Here is a 17,202-nt window from a genome sequence, read left to right as displayed (position 1 = left end):
ACAGAATTATTTTTTTTGTTTTGTTTTGTTTTTTAATCCCCTTTAATGTGCTCTTACAGATTTTCAATTAGAAGTAATCTGAGAAGCCTTTCAAAAAATTCAGAACTTTTTTATTTTTATATAGCCACAACTCAGGATAATCTTGATGACAAGCTCCGCAAATTTGAAATCCGTGATATGATGGGGTTGACTGATGACAGAGATATATCAGAAACTGTGAGCGAAACTTGGAGTACAGATGTCTTGGGTAGCGACTTTGATCCAAATATTGATGAAGACCATTTGCAAGAAATTGCAGGTAACTCAGTCGTGCATCTGGTATGTTAAAATGCTTCATGCTTGCTGTGAAATGGTGAAGCTCCAGAACCCTTCTCCTCTCTTTCTAAATAGGTGTTTTCATTGATTAAAGTGGAGCTGCTCTGTAGGAGGATTTTGTGTGCATGACTTATACTGTGTTTGGTTGCCCATTTTTATCTTTATAACATTGTCAGTTTATTAAGGACACTTAAAAGAGAAAAATAAGAACATGTTGTGTTAGACTTATCTTCAGAAAATATGTATCTAGTTAACACATTTCTGCTTTACTTTCGCAGGTGCAGCTGCAGAGAACATGCTAGGCAGCTTGCTGTGTTTACCAGGTTCAGGATCTGTGTTGCTTGATCCTTGCACAGGTTCAACCATATCAGAAACCACAAGTGAGGCCTGGAGTGTGGAAGTATTACCAAGTGACTCAGGTCAGAATTACGTAGTTTGTATTTATTAATTTAGTGTGAACCAGAGGCATATAATTCAAAGCACCAGCCTCTTCCTCTGCTTCCTCAAGAAACTCCTGTTGTAAGCTTAGGTTAATATTTGTGAATACTTCTAGAAGGATGTATTATTCCTAGGCAGAGAGAAGATAAAAAGCATTGTAAGAGACTTACTGTTACTTAAGAAATTCTTAAGGGCTGAAAAAGGAGAGAAGGCAATGCAAAGCAAAATTGTTTGCTCTTTTTTATAGTGATGTTTAGTAGTGCTGTATTTGATCACAATTTACTTTGGTTGTTTTGGCTGTATACCGCTGTCTCTAAGTAATACAATACTTGAATGGATAAGAACTTGTCAAAATGCCTGTGCAAATAGGGCATTGCTTTCTGGGCAGAGTCCTGCCTTCTGTGTAGGGAGAAGACTTGCTGAAGTGGTTCAATTAGCTTAAAAATTAATATTCCAAATCAAGCCTCACAGTCTTCTTTTTGTATGTGAATTTTAACGGAGCCTGGCATTGAGTAGTGATGCTTTTTCTCTCTTCTCTGTGTTGTTTCTTGTTGTAGAGGCCCCGGACCTAAAACAGGAAGAAAGACTGCAAGAACTGGAAAGCTGTTCTGGGTTGGGTAGCACATCTGATGACACAGATGTAAGGGAGGTCAGCTCTCGACCCAGTACACCAGGCCTCAGCGTTGTATCAGGTGTGTTTAATTGCATTAAAAACACACTGGTGTATTAGAACATAGTCAGCATCTGCTCTGCTGTGTTTGCTTTAGTTTCATGAGATAAAAATTATGTATAACTTTTTGTACTCATTCTGGGATTTTCAAAGCTGTAATTCTTTATTTAACTTATAAAATTAAAAAGAAAAAAAGTAGCAATGCATAGAATACTGCGTGGTACAGTAGCAATGGTTAGTAGTGGAGCACTGATTTAGAGGAGACTCCTAACTTTCTTGTATTCAGTTTGTTATCATAACTTTAAGTAAATCAGCATACGTGTACTTGAGTTTCTAGTTTTCCACAAAGTGTTTAGCAGAGTGAAACATCTTTCTAATGTACTTCTTCAAAGAGTATTCATGGGTATGTTAAAACCATTGAATATGTAAAGCAGAAACATAAAATCTTACTTTACAATTATGGAAATTTTGAATGTTTTTATGTGCTACTGTCAGTTATGACTTGATTATTGCATTGTTGACCAAACATGTTAACAGCTTCGGGATTTTGCTTCCTTTTTGTCTGGAAATGTATTTAAGGTGCTTCTTTTGTTATATGTAAGGTATTAGTGCAACATCTGAAGATATTCCTAATAAGATTGAGGATCTCAGGTCTGAATGTAGCTCTGACTTTGGGGGAAAAGATTCTGTGACAAGTCCTGACATGGATGAAACAGCCCATGGTAAGTAAGATACCTGTAAATGAGAAGTAAGAACTCTGATAACTGAGGTCTCACAACGTTAGTAAAAGTGATGTATTTATAATGGATATTGAGAATCCCCAAATTTTTATGTTGTAGTAGGAGCACAATGGAAGCTCAGAGTGCAATAATACTCCTTCTCTTCTGTTTTTTTTTCCCCTATTTCAAAGATCTAGTGGCTGAGAAGTTTGGTGTTTTCTTTATTTCTAGCACTGTATTTGTTTGGCAAAGAGATGCCGGTATTTTATAGCACTAGAGCTTGATCCTTCAATCTAAGATTGCCTTTTGCTAATTCTGTTTGATTGCATTGATTGTTTTCTTGCACTTTGGAATTGGTCTCCTCAAGATTTTCCCCATTTTTGTGATGCAGTTCTTTGATCATTTTGGCACATAAGATGGGAATCTTTCCATATCAGAATACCTTTAATAATTTTTTAGAACATAAGTCCTGTGAACTGTTACTGAAGATTGTTTTCTCAATGTCCCTTATGTGTAGGTGGTTCTTTGAACAATGCTAACTTTTTTTTAACCTTTGTTTCAGGAGCTAGTCAGTTGACATCTCCTCCTTCTCAGACAGATTCTTTGCTTGCATTGTTTGACCCTCTGTCATCAAATGAGGGTAAGTGGTAAAGAATAAACTCTGTTAATAAAAATTGCCATTCAATACTTCTATGTTAGTATCAGCTAATTTGGATGAATATTAACAGAAATGTATGTGGCTTCTTTTATGTTTATTACCTCAGGTGTATCAGCTGTAGTAAGGCCTAAAGTACACTATGCAAGACCATCTCACCCACCACCAGATCCACCGATTTTGGAAGGAGCTATGGGAGGTAATGAGGCCCGATTGCCAAACTTCGGGTCTCACGCTTTAATTCCAGCTGATCTAGAAGCATTCAAGCAGAGGCATTCTTACCCAGAAAGGCTAGTCCGCAGCAGGAGTTCAGATATTGTGTCATCAGTTCGGAGACCTATGAGTGATCCTGGGTGGAACAGACGTCCTGGTAACGAGGAGAGGGAACTTCCAATGCCAACCACCAACACTGGGGCAGCTGTTCTGGTGGCTGCATCTCAGTCATCGTCTTCATCTCCCAGTAAAGACTCCTCTAGGGGAGAGGTGAGGTTCCTGTTTATCATTTTGTGTTGCTGTTTTGTTTGTTTTTTTTCCTAGTGTGCCCACTATAATTATGCTTCTCATGCCAGAAAGCTGTTAGTAAATGTGTTTAACCAAGGAATTACAATGTATTGTGGGTACTTCTTAAAAATTGGCATATGATTTGCAAACTAAAAGTACAGGCATTCAGATTGACTTAAATCTACACGTTTCCTCTTAAATTTACTGGATAAGCTTTACTTGACTTGGTAGGACTTCAGAAATAGTTCTGCTATATTGTTAAAATGTAAAATGCTGCAGCTTCCTGGAAAGCAATTGATTTACAAATAAATACATTCTTTTCACAGCATTTGTGTTGTACTCGGGCTGTCCTCCTCAGGAGGGGTATTTCTAACTTAACCTGCTCTGGCTTTCTGTACTCTGCCGTAGTTCTGTTTTTACAGTTGATAAAGCATAACTTGTAGCTGTTGAGGAGAAATTCTGTATTTACATGTGATGTGGTAATATATTAAAATACATATTCCATCCCTCTACAGATTGAAGAGCGAAAAGACAGTGATGATGAGAAGTCTGACAGAAACAAGCCATGGTGGAGAAAACGTTTTGTGTCTGCCATGCCCAAAGGTAGGATCATGTCTGTCTGGTTTTGGTGCTTTAGTACATGATGCCTTTTTATTTTATCTTTACTCACTTCCATAGAATTTTTTATTGTTTCATAACATAATCCTCAAAGCATCAATGTGTGACTGTAAATAACTATCAGTGTTTTAATACTGCTTTATTTGGTCTTCTGTTTAACAATGTACTGTCTTTACATCTTCCCCCTGGACTTAATAACGGGAAGGAGTTGCCAGAAAAGATTCTTGCCATTACAACCAATATTTGAGTTACGACTGTTGGCTAAATTAAAGTACAAATTAAAAATAAATAGAAATGGAAACCAACATGACTTCTAATAATTTCATAGAATGTACTGGAAGGCAAAAAAAAAAGGTGCTCTGGCTGGCTCTTGGTAGTATTTTTGTTAACAGTAGAGCTTACTGCATATGGTGATAATACAGTTTAGCTCCACCTCACAGAAAGGCTTTTGATGATGTTTATTTTGTGACAAACTTCCTCGTTAGCCATTTCCTTAAAGTTTCTTCAGTCTGGACTTGATTTCAGCATAGTCCCTGATAAGCTACCTTGCATTTTCAGCTCCAATTCCATTTAGAAAGAAAGAAAAACAAGAAAAAGACAAAGATGACATGGTGCCTGACAGATATTCAACGCTTCAAGGTATGTGAATAATATCATCATAGAAATTTTTGCTTATAACATGCCATTTAAAATACCAGAGTGCCCATTAGGTGTCCAATACCAGAAAGAAATGCACCATTATAGTTAATGTTCACAACTGGCTTTCTGAGTAAGAAAGTGGATGAAGACTTGTTTCCTTGAAGACTGATTTTAAATTGTCATGCTTCTGTCAATATGTATAGTACTGGAACATTGACTCAACTTGGGTTGTTTTTTTTTTTTGTTTGTTTTTTTGGTCTCCATTAAAAGTGCACGTCCTTATCATAGCTGAGCTGTAAGGCTAGCTGCAGACACATTCCTGGGATAATTTCTTAAGTGCTAAATTTAAACATAATTTGGACCTGGGTCTTGAGTTTTCTATTTGCCTAGTCACCACTTCTAGAAGTCTTCAAACAGGCAAGAACTGTTTGTGTATACAGTATAAATACGCCAAGGATTTGGCTTTATTTGCTCGCTTTCATTGCACTTTATTTTTTTTCCTGCTTTTGCTTCAGACCCCATAAATGTATTTGAATTGTGGTTTTATGCAACACAAGCAGCTATTTGTTTTGGCTAAAGGCAGAGCCCAGATGTGTGGGTCTAAATTTTTGTATTTTGCTTTCAGTTGTCACAATATAAGGTTAACTCCTTTTGTTTGGGACTTTTCAGATGATCCCAGCCCAAGGCTCAGTGCACAGGCACAAGCTGCAGAAGATATTCTGGATAAATACAGGAATGCGATTAAGCGAACCAGTCCCAGTGAAGGAGCTTTAGTAAACTATGACAGTGGAGGTGAGAACCTGGCTTTTATAGTCATCACTGACATATTTTTTTCTCCTTAAAGATAAAAAACACTTCAGTGTTCTAGACAAATGTTAATGCTAGCACCTGAACAATGTGAGCTCTGGAACAAGAACATTTTCTCATATAACCTGTAGAGTAGTTTGTCTGAGAATTAAGTTAGTATTCCCAAGGGCAGCTCTTCCATGTTGCCATTGAGGTGGCTGTTTAAAAAAAGCAAACTGGCAAGAGATGTTCTATTAACAAATGGATACCAAAGAAGTATATTGCCTTTGAAAACTGTTGCAATTTCTTTTTAGTAACTTGTAGATTGTGTATTTTTCAATATAGATTTTCCACTTATTCAGAACAAGTTATTTTACTTGCTGTCTTCATTTCTCCTAGAGTATTAGTCTAGGTTCTTCTTTGGACTCCTTCACTCACACATAACTTTTTCTTTTCATAGAGACTACAGGGGATGGTGAGAGTGTGCATGACTCTCCACGTGATGAGGCTTTGCAAAACATGTCTGCAGATGATCTACCAGACTCTGCAAGTCAAGTAGCCCAGCCACAAAGTTCTGCTTTCTCCTATAGGTAAACACATTTGCAAGTTTAATCTTAACCACAAAGCAGAATTAAAAGCTGAAGTCATGTGATAGATTCCCACAAATATCAGTGTGGATATGAGTGTCTTCTTTAATTATAAATTTCTATGTGCTTTTAGTTTAGAGCATCTCAGACTGTTCTATTTCCACTGAGGTAGTAAGGGATATTGTAATTTGAGAGAAGAGAGCAATTCATTGTTTGGAAAAATTCATTTGAAACTGCTCTAGGTGGTGTATCAAAAGAACTGATACTCGAAAGTCTTGACAACACAGGTGTATTCAAATTATGTTAAATAACATTTTATAAGTTTAAAATAAAACAACAAAACCAAAAAACGTAGACTGCATAATGAAGAAGCTGTGTTTGCAGCAACTTTAAGAAAATGCTTTTCCTCTTTAAGGGATGCAAAGAAGAAATTGAGGTTGGCTCTTTGTTCAGCAGATTCTGTTGCCTTTCCAATGTTGACACATTCAACAAGGAATGGTCTACCAGATCACACAGACCCTGAAGGTAAATTTTATTTATGCATTCAAATGTTTTGTACTATATTCATCTCCTCTTTTCTGCTGTCTAATGACGCCTGTACTGCAGGTTGTAGGTTTATTTGCAGACAGGTCAATCTGTCTTCTTGTCTGGTCCTCTTCACATTTCAGAATTAATTCTATATAGTAAGTAAGGTAGTGATATGAAAACTTATCCCTTGATATCTGGAAAGTTCAGAAATACTTAATTTAACACTCACTGCATCATGTAAAGAAGTTTTGGTTTAAACTGCTGCTTGCATGTCTCCCATATTCAAGAGTGTTGTTCCATTTTCATTATGCCTACATACTTTTCCTTAGTAATTTTTCTTTTTTCTTTGTTAGATAATGAAATAGTGTGCTTCTTGAAAGTTCAGCTAGCTGAAGCTATTAACCTTCAAGACAAGAACTTGATGGCGCAGCTGCAAGAAACAATGCGATGCGTAAGCCGCTTTGATAACAGGACTTGTCGAAAGCTGCTGGCCTCTATTGCAGAGGACTATAGGTTTGTTCTGTATCTCATTAGTGGCTTTGAGTCCATATACTTATTCACTAACAGATTGGAAAGACCTGTTTGGACTTAAATTGTACTTTACCAAATCAGATATTATATTTCTGCTTTCCCACAAAATGATGTAATTGTCTCATATTTCTGGGAATGGCTTAAAGTTTGGACCTTAAGTCAGTTCAGGTAGAAATAAACTTGAATTAAATCAGTTTGTGGCTAATGTTCAGTTCTTAGCACACAAAAGACGCAGTTTAGAATTTGCTTTAGTCTTGCATTCTGGAGTGCTGCAAGGGCAGTAAATTCAGGCAGAGGAGTCTGTGTAATAAGACTGAACTTCCTAATTCAGGTGTTATCTTTGTTTTAAAAACAACAGGTTGAAGATTATTCTTGCACTACAGCTCAACAGTTTATAAAGCTATTATTTTCTATCTTCTCTATGAATCTAATGGAGAACACTTCTTTTAGGAAAAGAGCTCCATATATCGCTTATTTAACTCGGTGTCGCCAAGGTCTGCAAACAACACAAGCACACTTGGAAAGGCTGCTGCAAAGAGTTCTGCGAGATAAAGAAGTGGCCAACAGATACTTCACTACAGTATGCGTGAGGTTACTGCTAGAGAGCAAAGAAAAGAAAATAAGGGAGTTTATTCAAGGTAAGATTAATGCAGACTGTGGATTGTTTATATTCCTTCACTCTGTATTTACACACTGTCTTGGGTTAACGTTTTAAAGTACAGTTTCTGATCTGAGGAGCAGATTCTTGAAACAGTCTTCATTTCAACTAGTGAATTAATGGCTCAAATGTACAGATTACTGTGATTTAACATTGTGGTAACTGCCTGTGTTTTTCGTGGGCTAGAATGACAGTAATTTCACCTCACCTGGCCTTAAGTTATGCTAAGTCATATTATCTAGCATCTGCTCTAAGCATGAACACTGTTAAGCAATTAAGATCGACTGACTAATTATGAAATGATAAATTAAGTTGCAGCATTTAGTTATCAGTACAGATCCTGTGGTTGTATCTTAGAAGATGTGGAGAATAGTAGTAATCTGAGTCAGATGAATCAAAGATACAAAAATGTCATAGCATAAGCAATATAGGCACAGGAAGACAACTCTCTAAACAGAGCCTCCTAGAACAAACTATTTCTGTTATATATGCACATACCTGACTTAATGAAGCACATAAGAAATTTGGAGTCAGTTCTTGCTCCTGAAGCAGATAGTGCTGTATATTAAATATGTCTGAATAGGCTGGTATTAGTATAAGAATTTATATCTACTGGGATTAAATTCTGGTAACAAGATTCAGTGACCCAGAAAAGGAGTTAAGCCCTTTCATTGGACAGAAAGAAGGCAGCTATTTCTGGATGATCTAAAAGAGAAATTGGCAACTGTGGCATTTAGGCTGCTGGCAGATGTGAGTGGCAGTTGTCTTCTGATCTAGAATGCTATAAATATGGTGCTGATGAATGGCCAGTGATTTGGTCACGCTGCATTAACTTGGCTGCATCACTTGTTCTGTATTTTGTAGATAAATGTGAATGTTGCAACTATGCATACTTAATAAAGGTAGGGGTAGAAAATGGTACACATGGGTTTTCTTGATTTTATTTATTTATCTTTCCCTCTCCGTGACAACTTTGTGTGCACTCATTCCAACTAGTTCTAATGATTGTTCTGTGTTATCTCTGTGGGTGGCTAGAAAGAAAGCACAAGAATTGGTACTGCAGAGGAAGTGATTGATACATTATCAAGTATTTGACTGTATGCTTTGCTAAATATGGTCTATATGCTTTTCCTTTAATTCCTTTGCTTAATTCATGTGTTCTTGCCTGAATTTCCCTGACCATGGTGTGGGCAAAACAGAGCCCCAGTGTTGCCTAGTGGGAAGTCTGAAATGTATTCTGAGCTCTTCTTTCCAGAAAAATATCTAGGAAATAATGATTGTTTGTTTGTTTGTTTGTTTTAACTTTAACTGAATGTACTTTTTTTTTGCTTTTTATCAGATTTCCAGAAACTTACAGCAGCAGATGATAAAACAGCCCAAGTTGAAGATTTTCTTCAGTTCTTATATGGGGCAATGGCTCAGGATGCCATATGGCAGAATGCCAGTGAAGAACAGCTTCAGGATGCACAATTAGCTATAGAGCGCAGTGTGATGAATCGCATTTTCAAACTCGCGTTCTACCCTAATCAGGATGGAGATATTCTGCGTGACCAGTAAGTTACTGCAATTAGAAGTACCTGGCTTCTCTTTTGCAGTTGGTGCAGAAGGAAGCTCTGCAGTCTTCATGTGACAAACTTGATTGTCTTAAGGCCGTCATGCCATACAAACTTGCGTTTCCTTTTAGAACATTTTGTACAAAACCAAAGGAGTACTTTAGCATCACGTGCAAAAGTTCGTGTTTGCAGCAAACAGCTAGAATGAAATAAAATTTTAAGTATAATGACTTGAGATACAGACTTTGAGCTCTGCAAGTGTGTATGCTGAGAATGATTAAAATCTGCTTCAGGACTTGCTCCTTCCATTTTCTGTTTTAGTACAGCACTTTCCATACATTTAGGTGTTCTGCTGGTTTTTAGAGCATGTTTTTTGAATGCTTTCCTGGCTGTATAGTTGAACTTCCCACCAAATCCTGTGTGTCACTTACTGACCTAATGCTCGTTAGCTGGGACCACCATGATACACCTTCCTGAAGATCTTTCTTACAGTATACCAAACCTGAAATTAGTGGGAAACCTCAGGGGACTGTTGGCTGGCTGCTGCTTACCTCTTACTCTTATTTTTTGTGTTTGTTTTTAGGGTCCTTCATGAACATATACAAAGGCTATCTAAAGTAGTGACTGCAAACCACAAAGCACTTCAGATACCTGAGGTAACAACTTCCCCTTTCCTTTGCTTTGTGTGTTGGGGTTCTTGGGTTTTGATTGTGTTTGTGATGAGAGGATTGTTTTGCTTTACACCTAGAAACATTTTTCTATCTGTGCCAGCTCTAATATCCTGCACTGCACCAATACTAAGATGCAGTAACTTTCTGATAGTTCCCTTCAAAAGACAAGCCTTCAACCCTTTATATTTCTGATGTGATTCATAGGCTGTAGCTGTGGTTTGCAGCTATGAAGTTAGCTTTCAGAACTAGCCATCATTAACAGAACCTTGACACATCTGGGAATTTGCACAGCATTTTCAATTTTTTCATGGTTAATAGGGTAACTAAAAGCAGGTTGGTAGGCTTAAGAGGTCTGTGAGAGGCTGAATGTTTGCAGCCTTCCTAATTCAGTGCTTGGGCTGTGTGACTCCAAACGGCAAGCGTTCATAAAGCTGCTTATATGGACGACAGAGACATACAGCTCTACCTTCTTTCAAAATAGTGTACTGGAGAAGTTAGTAATAAGTACAGGCTAATTATGTTAATTGCACGTACAGCATTGTCTCCTTGTAGTTTTTCATTATAATACAGCAGGAAGCGGCCTTAGTTCTGAGTGTAATGCAACCATCTTGACCTAGCGCTTCCTGTTAGTCTGGAGCCTTGCTCCTGCCTGCAAGTCTGTGGTACCTCAGATCCTCTGCGGTGCACATTAGTAGCTTGGACAAATGAAAGCAGGCAATGTGTTTCTTTTTTTTAGGTATATCTCCGGGAGGCACCGTGGCCATCTGCACAGTCTGAAATCCGCACAATAAGCGCTTACAAAACCCCCCGAGACAAAGTACAGTGTATCCTGCGAATGTGTTCAACAATCATGAACCTGCTTAGTCTGGCAAATGAAGATTCAGTACCTGGGGCAGATGATTTTGTTCCTGTTCTGGTCTTTGTTCTCATAAAGGTGAGTTCTTCTGCAAAGATCACAAACCTCAATTAATTCTTTTAATAAGCAAGCACACATTAGGAAGAAAAATAATTGACTTGGGTAGCTGGGAGCATGCTAAATTAAAAAAAAAAAAAAAAAAAGAAAAAACAACAAGCAAACAAACAAAAAAACTAATTCAGCATGTTTAAATAGAAACAACAGAAATGTGATCACAGTTACGGTTTTCGAATCCAAGCAAACTTTGCAAGTTGGAACCAAGGAAATTGGGGCCAGGCATTGTTGGAGTGATGGTGCTTTTTTGTAGTTGTTGTTTTGGGTGTTTTTTGATGTGTCCATCAGCCTCGTTATCTGCATGCTTAATGTTGTCCTCTTCAAAAACCAAGATCCACATTAGTACGGACTTGCTTTTTTTTTTTGAAGCATGAGGGTTTGGAGGATGGTCTGTGATGTATAAAATTCTGAAATAACAGGCTATTCTGTGTGTTGAAATCTGGGATGGCTTTTATAGATTATGCCTGTGTTCTTTCTCTTGGCCTGCCAGTTGTTTTTCCTTGTTGGAAAAATGCTCCTTTCACCAAGTAAGATGTTTTCTGAGGCTGTGAAAAGGGGGTGGTCTGGATAAGCAGTCACTGTCCTACAGATGTATTAAATAATCATGTACGTATTTGGGAGGATCACTGCAGAAGTAGAATTGTACTTCTACTATGTATCTTAGCTTTGCAAACAAACAAACAATCTTTTTTCTTCTTTAACCCTCAGGCAAATCCACCTTGTTTGCTGTCCACTGTTCAGTACATTAGCAGTTTCTATGCCAACTGTTTATCTGGAGAAGAATCTTACTGGTGGATGCAGTTCACAGCAGCAGTTGAATTCATTAAGACTATTGATGATCGCAAGTAACTCAAACAGCACATACACGGGCAGACTGTTAGCAGAAGAGTCTATAAGAATGTACAACAGCTGCAAAAGCTAAGAAGAAACTTTCTTTGTATATAATATTGTACAGAATTGAGGCATTTTAAAACACACCTTTACTAATCAAATTAATTTAACAGGTTTTCCTCTTCTCTTTTGGTTGCGTTTTTCTCCCCTGTAGATACTGGCACTGTAAAAGGGACCACAGTTTTCAGGTATTTTGGAATCTTAAAATATGCAGAAAAGTCTCCATGGTTTTTTTCATCACCCCTTTTCCTGAATTCTTACTCATGTGAATAATTCACTTCATTTCTAATGGAATACTGAAACAAGAATCAGGGCAACCACTTAGTATACTTTCTAGCTTAATACACCTTTTATTAATAAAACACCAGCCACACTGCAAGTTTGTAGTAGGTGACATTAGTTACCAATTGTATTTCACCTAAATTTAAAATCTGAGAGGACAATGTAAATATTATATAACTATATTTAATGCATTGCAATTATCTTTGGACTCATTATCCTTTAAATAAACAAGCAAAAGCCTCTCTGACCTCTAACAGGTTGTTACGTACTGTGTTTTGGTAAATGAAAGGACTTTCTCAAAAGGAGAGATCTCAAGATTAAAAAAGAACAAACTAAACTATTTATTAAAATGTAATTACTGAAATTTCTGAAACTGGAATTTATAATAGATAGGGCTTAACTGATAGTTAAACACTTTTTGGCTAGGGCATTAGGGTGTTATAAAGGTTTGAATATATAGAGGAGAGGGACTGTAAGTTACAATAGATAAGTCTAATATAAAAAGGAGTAATATTACCTTACTGTAATATTTTTTTCTGAAATATTGTGTATACTGTACAAACCCCAAACAGAGATCCTTAACAAAACCTTGGGCTGTAATATATATTTTGATTAGTGACATTAAATACATATGCCAGGGGTTTCAGTGAATGTTTTTACTAAATGTTCTTCATGTTGTCTGCTATGCAGCAGTGCAAGTTTTACTGTTCATATAAAATATTTTAAAATATAACACTGTTCTTTATGAAACATATCATGACATCAGGTCAGGGTGTTTTATAGATTTCTCACCCCACCTTTCCCTTAAACTGATAATTATGAATTCAAAAACGTTTTTATGCACAACACCCCATAAATTTTTCATGAATGAAATGGTCTGAGTGATGGCCAGTGGTTGTCACCTGTATATAAGTAATTGCTGTTCTTTTTTAGCTAGAATTACACTGAAAAAGGACAGCGAGCATTTAATTTTTTCATGTCAGTATTATTCGTTGCTCTTCCTGGAGTGTTCGGTGCACTTCTGACAGAGGGATGTGTTAAGACTTGGTGTCTGTGACTGGTAAAGGAAACAAAATCTTTCTCACATTCTTTACAAAATATGTTTTTCTTTCATTGTTCTTTTGCTTTTTTGTTGGGTTTAGTGTGTGTATGTTTGTGTATGCATTTTGATGATTAAAACCTGTAAGGAACTAGTACTTAAAATCACTTGGTTAACTGAAATTGGAACAATTTATGTAAAGTATCAAGTGCTTGATTTGGCAGTGCTACTTGTCAAGGCATAATTAAAGAAACTTACTTTCTAGGGCTCTATATGTAATTCAGTACAGCATTTTTGCCAAGCTAATCACAGGTGAAAGAGTGGAATGGTAACTTTTTTTTATAGTCTTTCTCCTTTATTAGAGACTTGATTGTGTGGAGGAGCAACACTCAATAGAAATGAATTCCTCTGATCTGCCTTACTGTGGAAACTCAGTGTGTGTACCACTGCAACATTCTGGTTATTTAGCCTTGATGGGTTTTTGGTGCTGAACACGTAACTTAATATTGCAAGCACAGCCCTGACCGATAACACGCAGCAGTGAAGCACAAATACGCCCTCGCAAAAGATATGGCCAGATCATATCTAAAAGCAATATAAATATATTTATATTTAAGTGTCCTACAATATGTAATTATTACTTGAATATCTGAGATGTTAAGACCAATGTATGAAAGTTCTTTTAGTCCTGAAGTTTGGGTTTTAGTTGAGGATAATATTTGATCCTTAAATCAGTCTTGTTCTAAATCTTGCTAGTTTAAAAGATGGCACAACGACACCTAAGCTGGTGATTACCCTGTGCATTGCGTCCCGTTTGCAAGCTTGGCAAACAGAGTTTGATCAGCATCATCTGGTCTTTCAGATTTGCTTTCCTTCATGGAAGTGGCAAGAACCATTTTCTTCATTATTTTTATTAATTTGCTTTTCTGTGTAGAAAAATAAAAGAACTGGAGTAATTTTTAAAAAACATTTTTAAACCAGTAAGTGTTTCGGTTAGCCCCAGATTAGCTGAGAGTATTCATTGTAAGATGGTCCTTTTCTTTTTTTCTTTTTTTTTTTTTTTTTTTTACCTGCTCTGAAAGTCCTTTATATAGTATTGCTAGGTGTAGTTAGAGAATTAGGCTTTCCAAAGAATTAAAATCTTGTAATGTCATCTTAATATTTTCCCGTGGTGTCCCATAACATTTTGTTTTATAATGATAAATTACGTGTATAGGAAGTGATGTTGTTAGATTTTTGGTGTGCAATAGTAAATGTGAAAAGAGTGCATAAAGGACCAAAAGTAACAGAACTGTTGCCAAAAGGTGCCAGCCAACCACGTACACCCATTTCTGTAAACTTGGTGCTTTCCGTTAGAATTACTTCAACCACTGAAGGATGAACGGAACACCCTGAGGGAAAGGGGCTGGGGGGAGGTCATTAGCAGTAAGTGGATTGCATTCATGGACTTGGGGTTTGGTCATGGACTTCAGCACTGGGTGTTAGCGTGGAGAAACTGCCCAATTAAAAAATGGCATGACTATGGCCGTTAATTTTTGCAGAGGTGGTGTTTTCCTTTTCCTTTTCTGGGGGATAGAGGCGTGAAAGAAAAGGGCTGGTTCTTTCACCCCCAGGAGATTCCTTTTTTGCTCCTAACCCTAAAGGAGTTTTCTCTTGAAGGCTTCTTTTAGATCCTCTTTAAGGAGAATTGGAATGTGTATGACCTATTTGTCATTGAGGTTTAAAGGTTTTTGTTTTAAAGACCTTGTATTACCAAATGCTGAATGTAACTGCCATAAATTTCAGGAAAAAAAGCCACTATCGTGATCCCGTTTCCTGTCGGTGGGTTTCTGGTGAGCACAGTGTTGGTTTGTATCACTTGGAAACATCGGTGTTCTGTAAGCAAAATTCCAGCAGAAGTTTGAGAGCTCACCGCCGCGCTGAGGCCAGGTAGCGTGCAGGGGAAGGCTGCTGGGCCAGCGAAGGAGCAGCAGGAGCAGGCAGAGCTGATCAGCCGCAAAGCTTCAAGCAAGTGAAGCGTGTGTGTGTGTGTGAAATGGAGTGTGAGCAGTGTGCCCGTGCTGCTGTGCCCGCCGTGCAGCCTGGGGCTGGCAGCGTGACCGCAGAGCTGCCGCAGGGACACGGCCGAGGAGGGGGAAGGAAGGATGCTCGGTAACAGCTGGGAACCTGCTTGAGCCTGTACTGCTTGGGAATTAATCTCTGCTGCGTTAGTAACGTGTGTTCCGTACCTGTTAATTGTGCTTTACCTCTATCTCAAAGCTTTGTACTGCCTCTCCTCTTTGAAACTGGTACAGCCTTTACAAACCGGAATTAATGAGCTTGCACAATCTTGTACGCAGGAAACCCATCTTGTCTCTAACCTGGTTATTAATGTACTGTTCTGTAAGAAACTGATTAAAAGGAGAGCAGTTTTACCTGACCGGGCCTCCTCTTTCCGCATCGCCCCCCGCGGCCCCGGCCCCGGCCCCGGCCCCGGCCCCGGCCCTGCCCCGCCGCTCCCGGGCCCCGCCGCCGGCCCTCGCCCGCCCCCTGGCGGCCGCGCGGGGCGCCTGCAGGCCCGGCCCGGCCCCGCTCCCGGCCCCGGCCCCCGCCCCGGGGCGCCCAGCAGCGGGCCCGGCTCCGCCGCCCGGTGCCGCCGCCCGGCCGCGGCTGGGTCCCCGCAGCGTTCCTGACCTTGATTCTCTCTCATTTGCATCCGGCATTTTTCATCCTCTGGAATATGGCGTTTGGGGACCTTTCCATCATTAAGTGGATTTACAGCAATTTCCTTATGTGTTTTCTCCAAGGGATTCTGTTATGAGAGGCACATTAAATCTCCATTAATACCTCATTATCCGACTGATAAGATTACCATGATAATGAGGCAGAAATTCTAATTGTTTCACTTCTTATTGTGCCTTTCATTAAATCATATACCTGCAAGTTGCCAGTGCAGAGGGGAGCCCCAGGCCCCGTGCGGGGAGCCCGTCCCCAGACGCGTCCCATGGCCCCGGAGGGGTGCTGGGGCTGGGGGCTGCGGTCGCCTCTCCCCTGGCTGCTGCTCCCCCTCGGCCCCGCAGCGGGAGGGCTGCCTGGCCCGGAGCTGGGCTGGTGCCTGGCCCGGGGCTGTGGGGCTGTGAGGGCTGGTGGCCACCGCACGGCCGAGTCCCAGGAGCTCAGCACCGTGCTCCCACCCCAGCAGCACCCGCGCCTTTGCCCTGATGGAGGTCAAGGCCCGGACCCTGCCCCTGGCCATCACCCCCTAACGCACAGCCCTGCACAGGCCTTGGTGCCCGCTCTGTGGCAGCGCCGTGGTTTCACACCGCGGCTCTTTCCTGAGGGCTTTTAAGCGCAGGGGTGTACAGCGCGTTCGCAGCCTCCTTCGGAGCTGTTACAGCCCATCAGGTCAATGATCCATGAACTAAAAAGTCTCTAAGCAGGAGCAATTATTGTCTATCATGTGTCAAAGGCGCCCGTATTGACCCCGATAGATGGAGCCATTATGGCCTGTTGAGTCAACGATCCATGAACCACACGTCCCTGGGAGCAGAGGTCTCCACCAGCACCCGTCCTGTGCGCCGCCTCCGCCCTGTCACCCGCGGAGGGCTGAGGGAGGCCCGGGATGGAGGTGGCTTCGTGCTGCGGGGCTGCCGCCAGCCTCTCTCCCCAGTAAGAGCCCCAGGAGCGGACGCTGCCCTGCCCTGGCCCGGTGCCCACAGCTGACTGTATCAGGAAACACCGCGGGAGCCCCGCTTGGCACCAGAGCCATCTCCAGATCCTGCAGCTCCTTACGGCAGGGCCACGAGTCCTCCGTGTGGCCAGGTCTGTTCCTTGGGCTCGCTTCGTGGCCGCCCAGAGCCTGGAGCCGGGCTCGCAGTGGCTGTGGGCATGAGGAGCAGGAGATGGAGCCCACCCGTGCCCCCGCCTGTGTCCCTTGTATCCGGATCTGCAGCAGCAGATAACGTTATCCTGCACAAGTGGACTTCGTTAAGCTCCTCCTGTGCTAACGAGGCGACGTCTCCATAGTAACTGGCACATTTGGAGGGCAGCAGGCTCACGGGACTGGGAGACAAAGCCTGTGCAGGAGCGGAGGCAGAGCCCACCCGCGGCCCCACTCGAGCAGAGCAGAGGCGATGGCTCCTCGCTGCGGCACCGCGGCAGCCCCACGGCTC

General features: G+C 40.4%; 1 protein-coding gene across 15 annotated transcripts in view; it reads left to right on the top strand.

The window, feature by feature from the left end:
• The window catches only part of GAPVD1 (GTPase activating protein and VPS9 domains 1), a 29,648-nt gene extending 14,178 nt beyond the window's left edge, over window positions 1-15,470 (top strand). For all 15 annotated transcript variants that reach the window (XM_084493675.1, XM_084493677.1, XM_084493664.1 and 12 more), the window contains 17 exons: window positions 125-298; window positions 594-734; window positions 1,311-1,445; window positions 2,026-2,145; window positions 2,705-2,782; window positions 2,907-3,280; window positions 3,814-3,901; window positions 4,475-4,555; window positions 5,225-5,347; window positions 5,802-5,931; window positions 6,344-6,453; window positions 6,810-6,969; window positions 7,438-7,625; window positions 8,985-9,198; window positions 9,782-9,854; window positions 10,606-10,803; window positions 11,548-15,470. In XM_084493675.1, the coding sequence (XP_084349801.1) occupies window positions 125-298; window positions 594-734; window positions 1,311-1,445; window positions 2,026-2,145; window positions 2,705-2,782; window positions 2,907-3,280; window positions 3,814-3,901; window positions 4,475-4,555; window positions 5,225-5,347; window positions 5,802-5,931; window positions 6,344-6,453; window positions 6,810-6,969; window positions 7,438-7,625; window positions 8,985-9,198; window positions 9,782-9,854; window positions 10,606-10,803; window positions 11,548-11,688 (2,528 nt within the window). In that variant the 3' untranslated portion in view covers window positions 11,689-15,470. The remainder of the gene's footprint in view (window positions 1-124; window positions 299-593; window positions 735-1,310; window positions 1,446-2,025; window positions 2,146-2,704; window positions 2,783-2,906; window positions 3,281-3,813; window positions 3,902-4,474; window positions 4,556-5,224; window positions 5,348-5,801; window positions 5,932-6,343; window positions 6,454-6,809; window positions 6,970-7,437; window positions 7,626-8,984; window positions 9,199-9,781; window positions 9,855-10,605; window positions 10,804-11,547) is intronic.
• The last annotated feature ends 1,732 nt before the right edge of the window (window positions 15,471-17,202 follow it).

The sequence above is a fragment of the Aythya ferina genome (genome assembly GCF_964211825.1).
Source record: "Aythya ferina genome assembly, chromosome: 20".
NCBI lineage: Eukaryota > Metazoa > Chordata > Aves > Anseriformes > Anatidae > Aythya > Aythya ferina.
The sequence above is the reverse complement of the archived record's forward strand: the minus strand, read 5'-3'. Positions and strand labels throughout refer to the sequence as shown.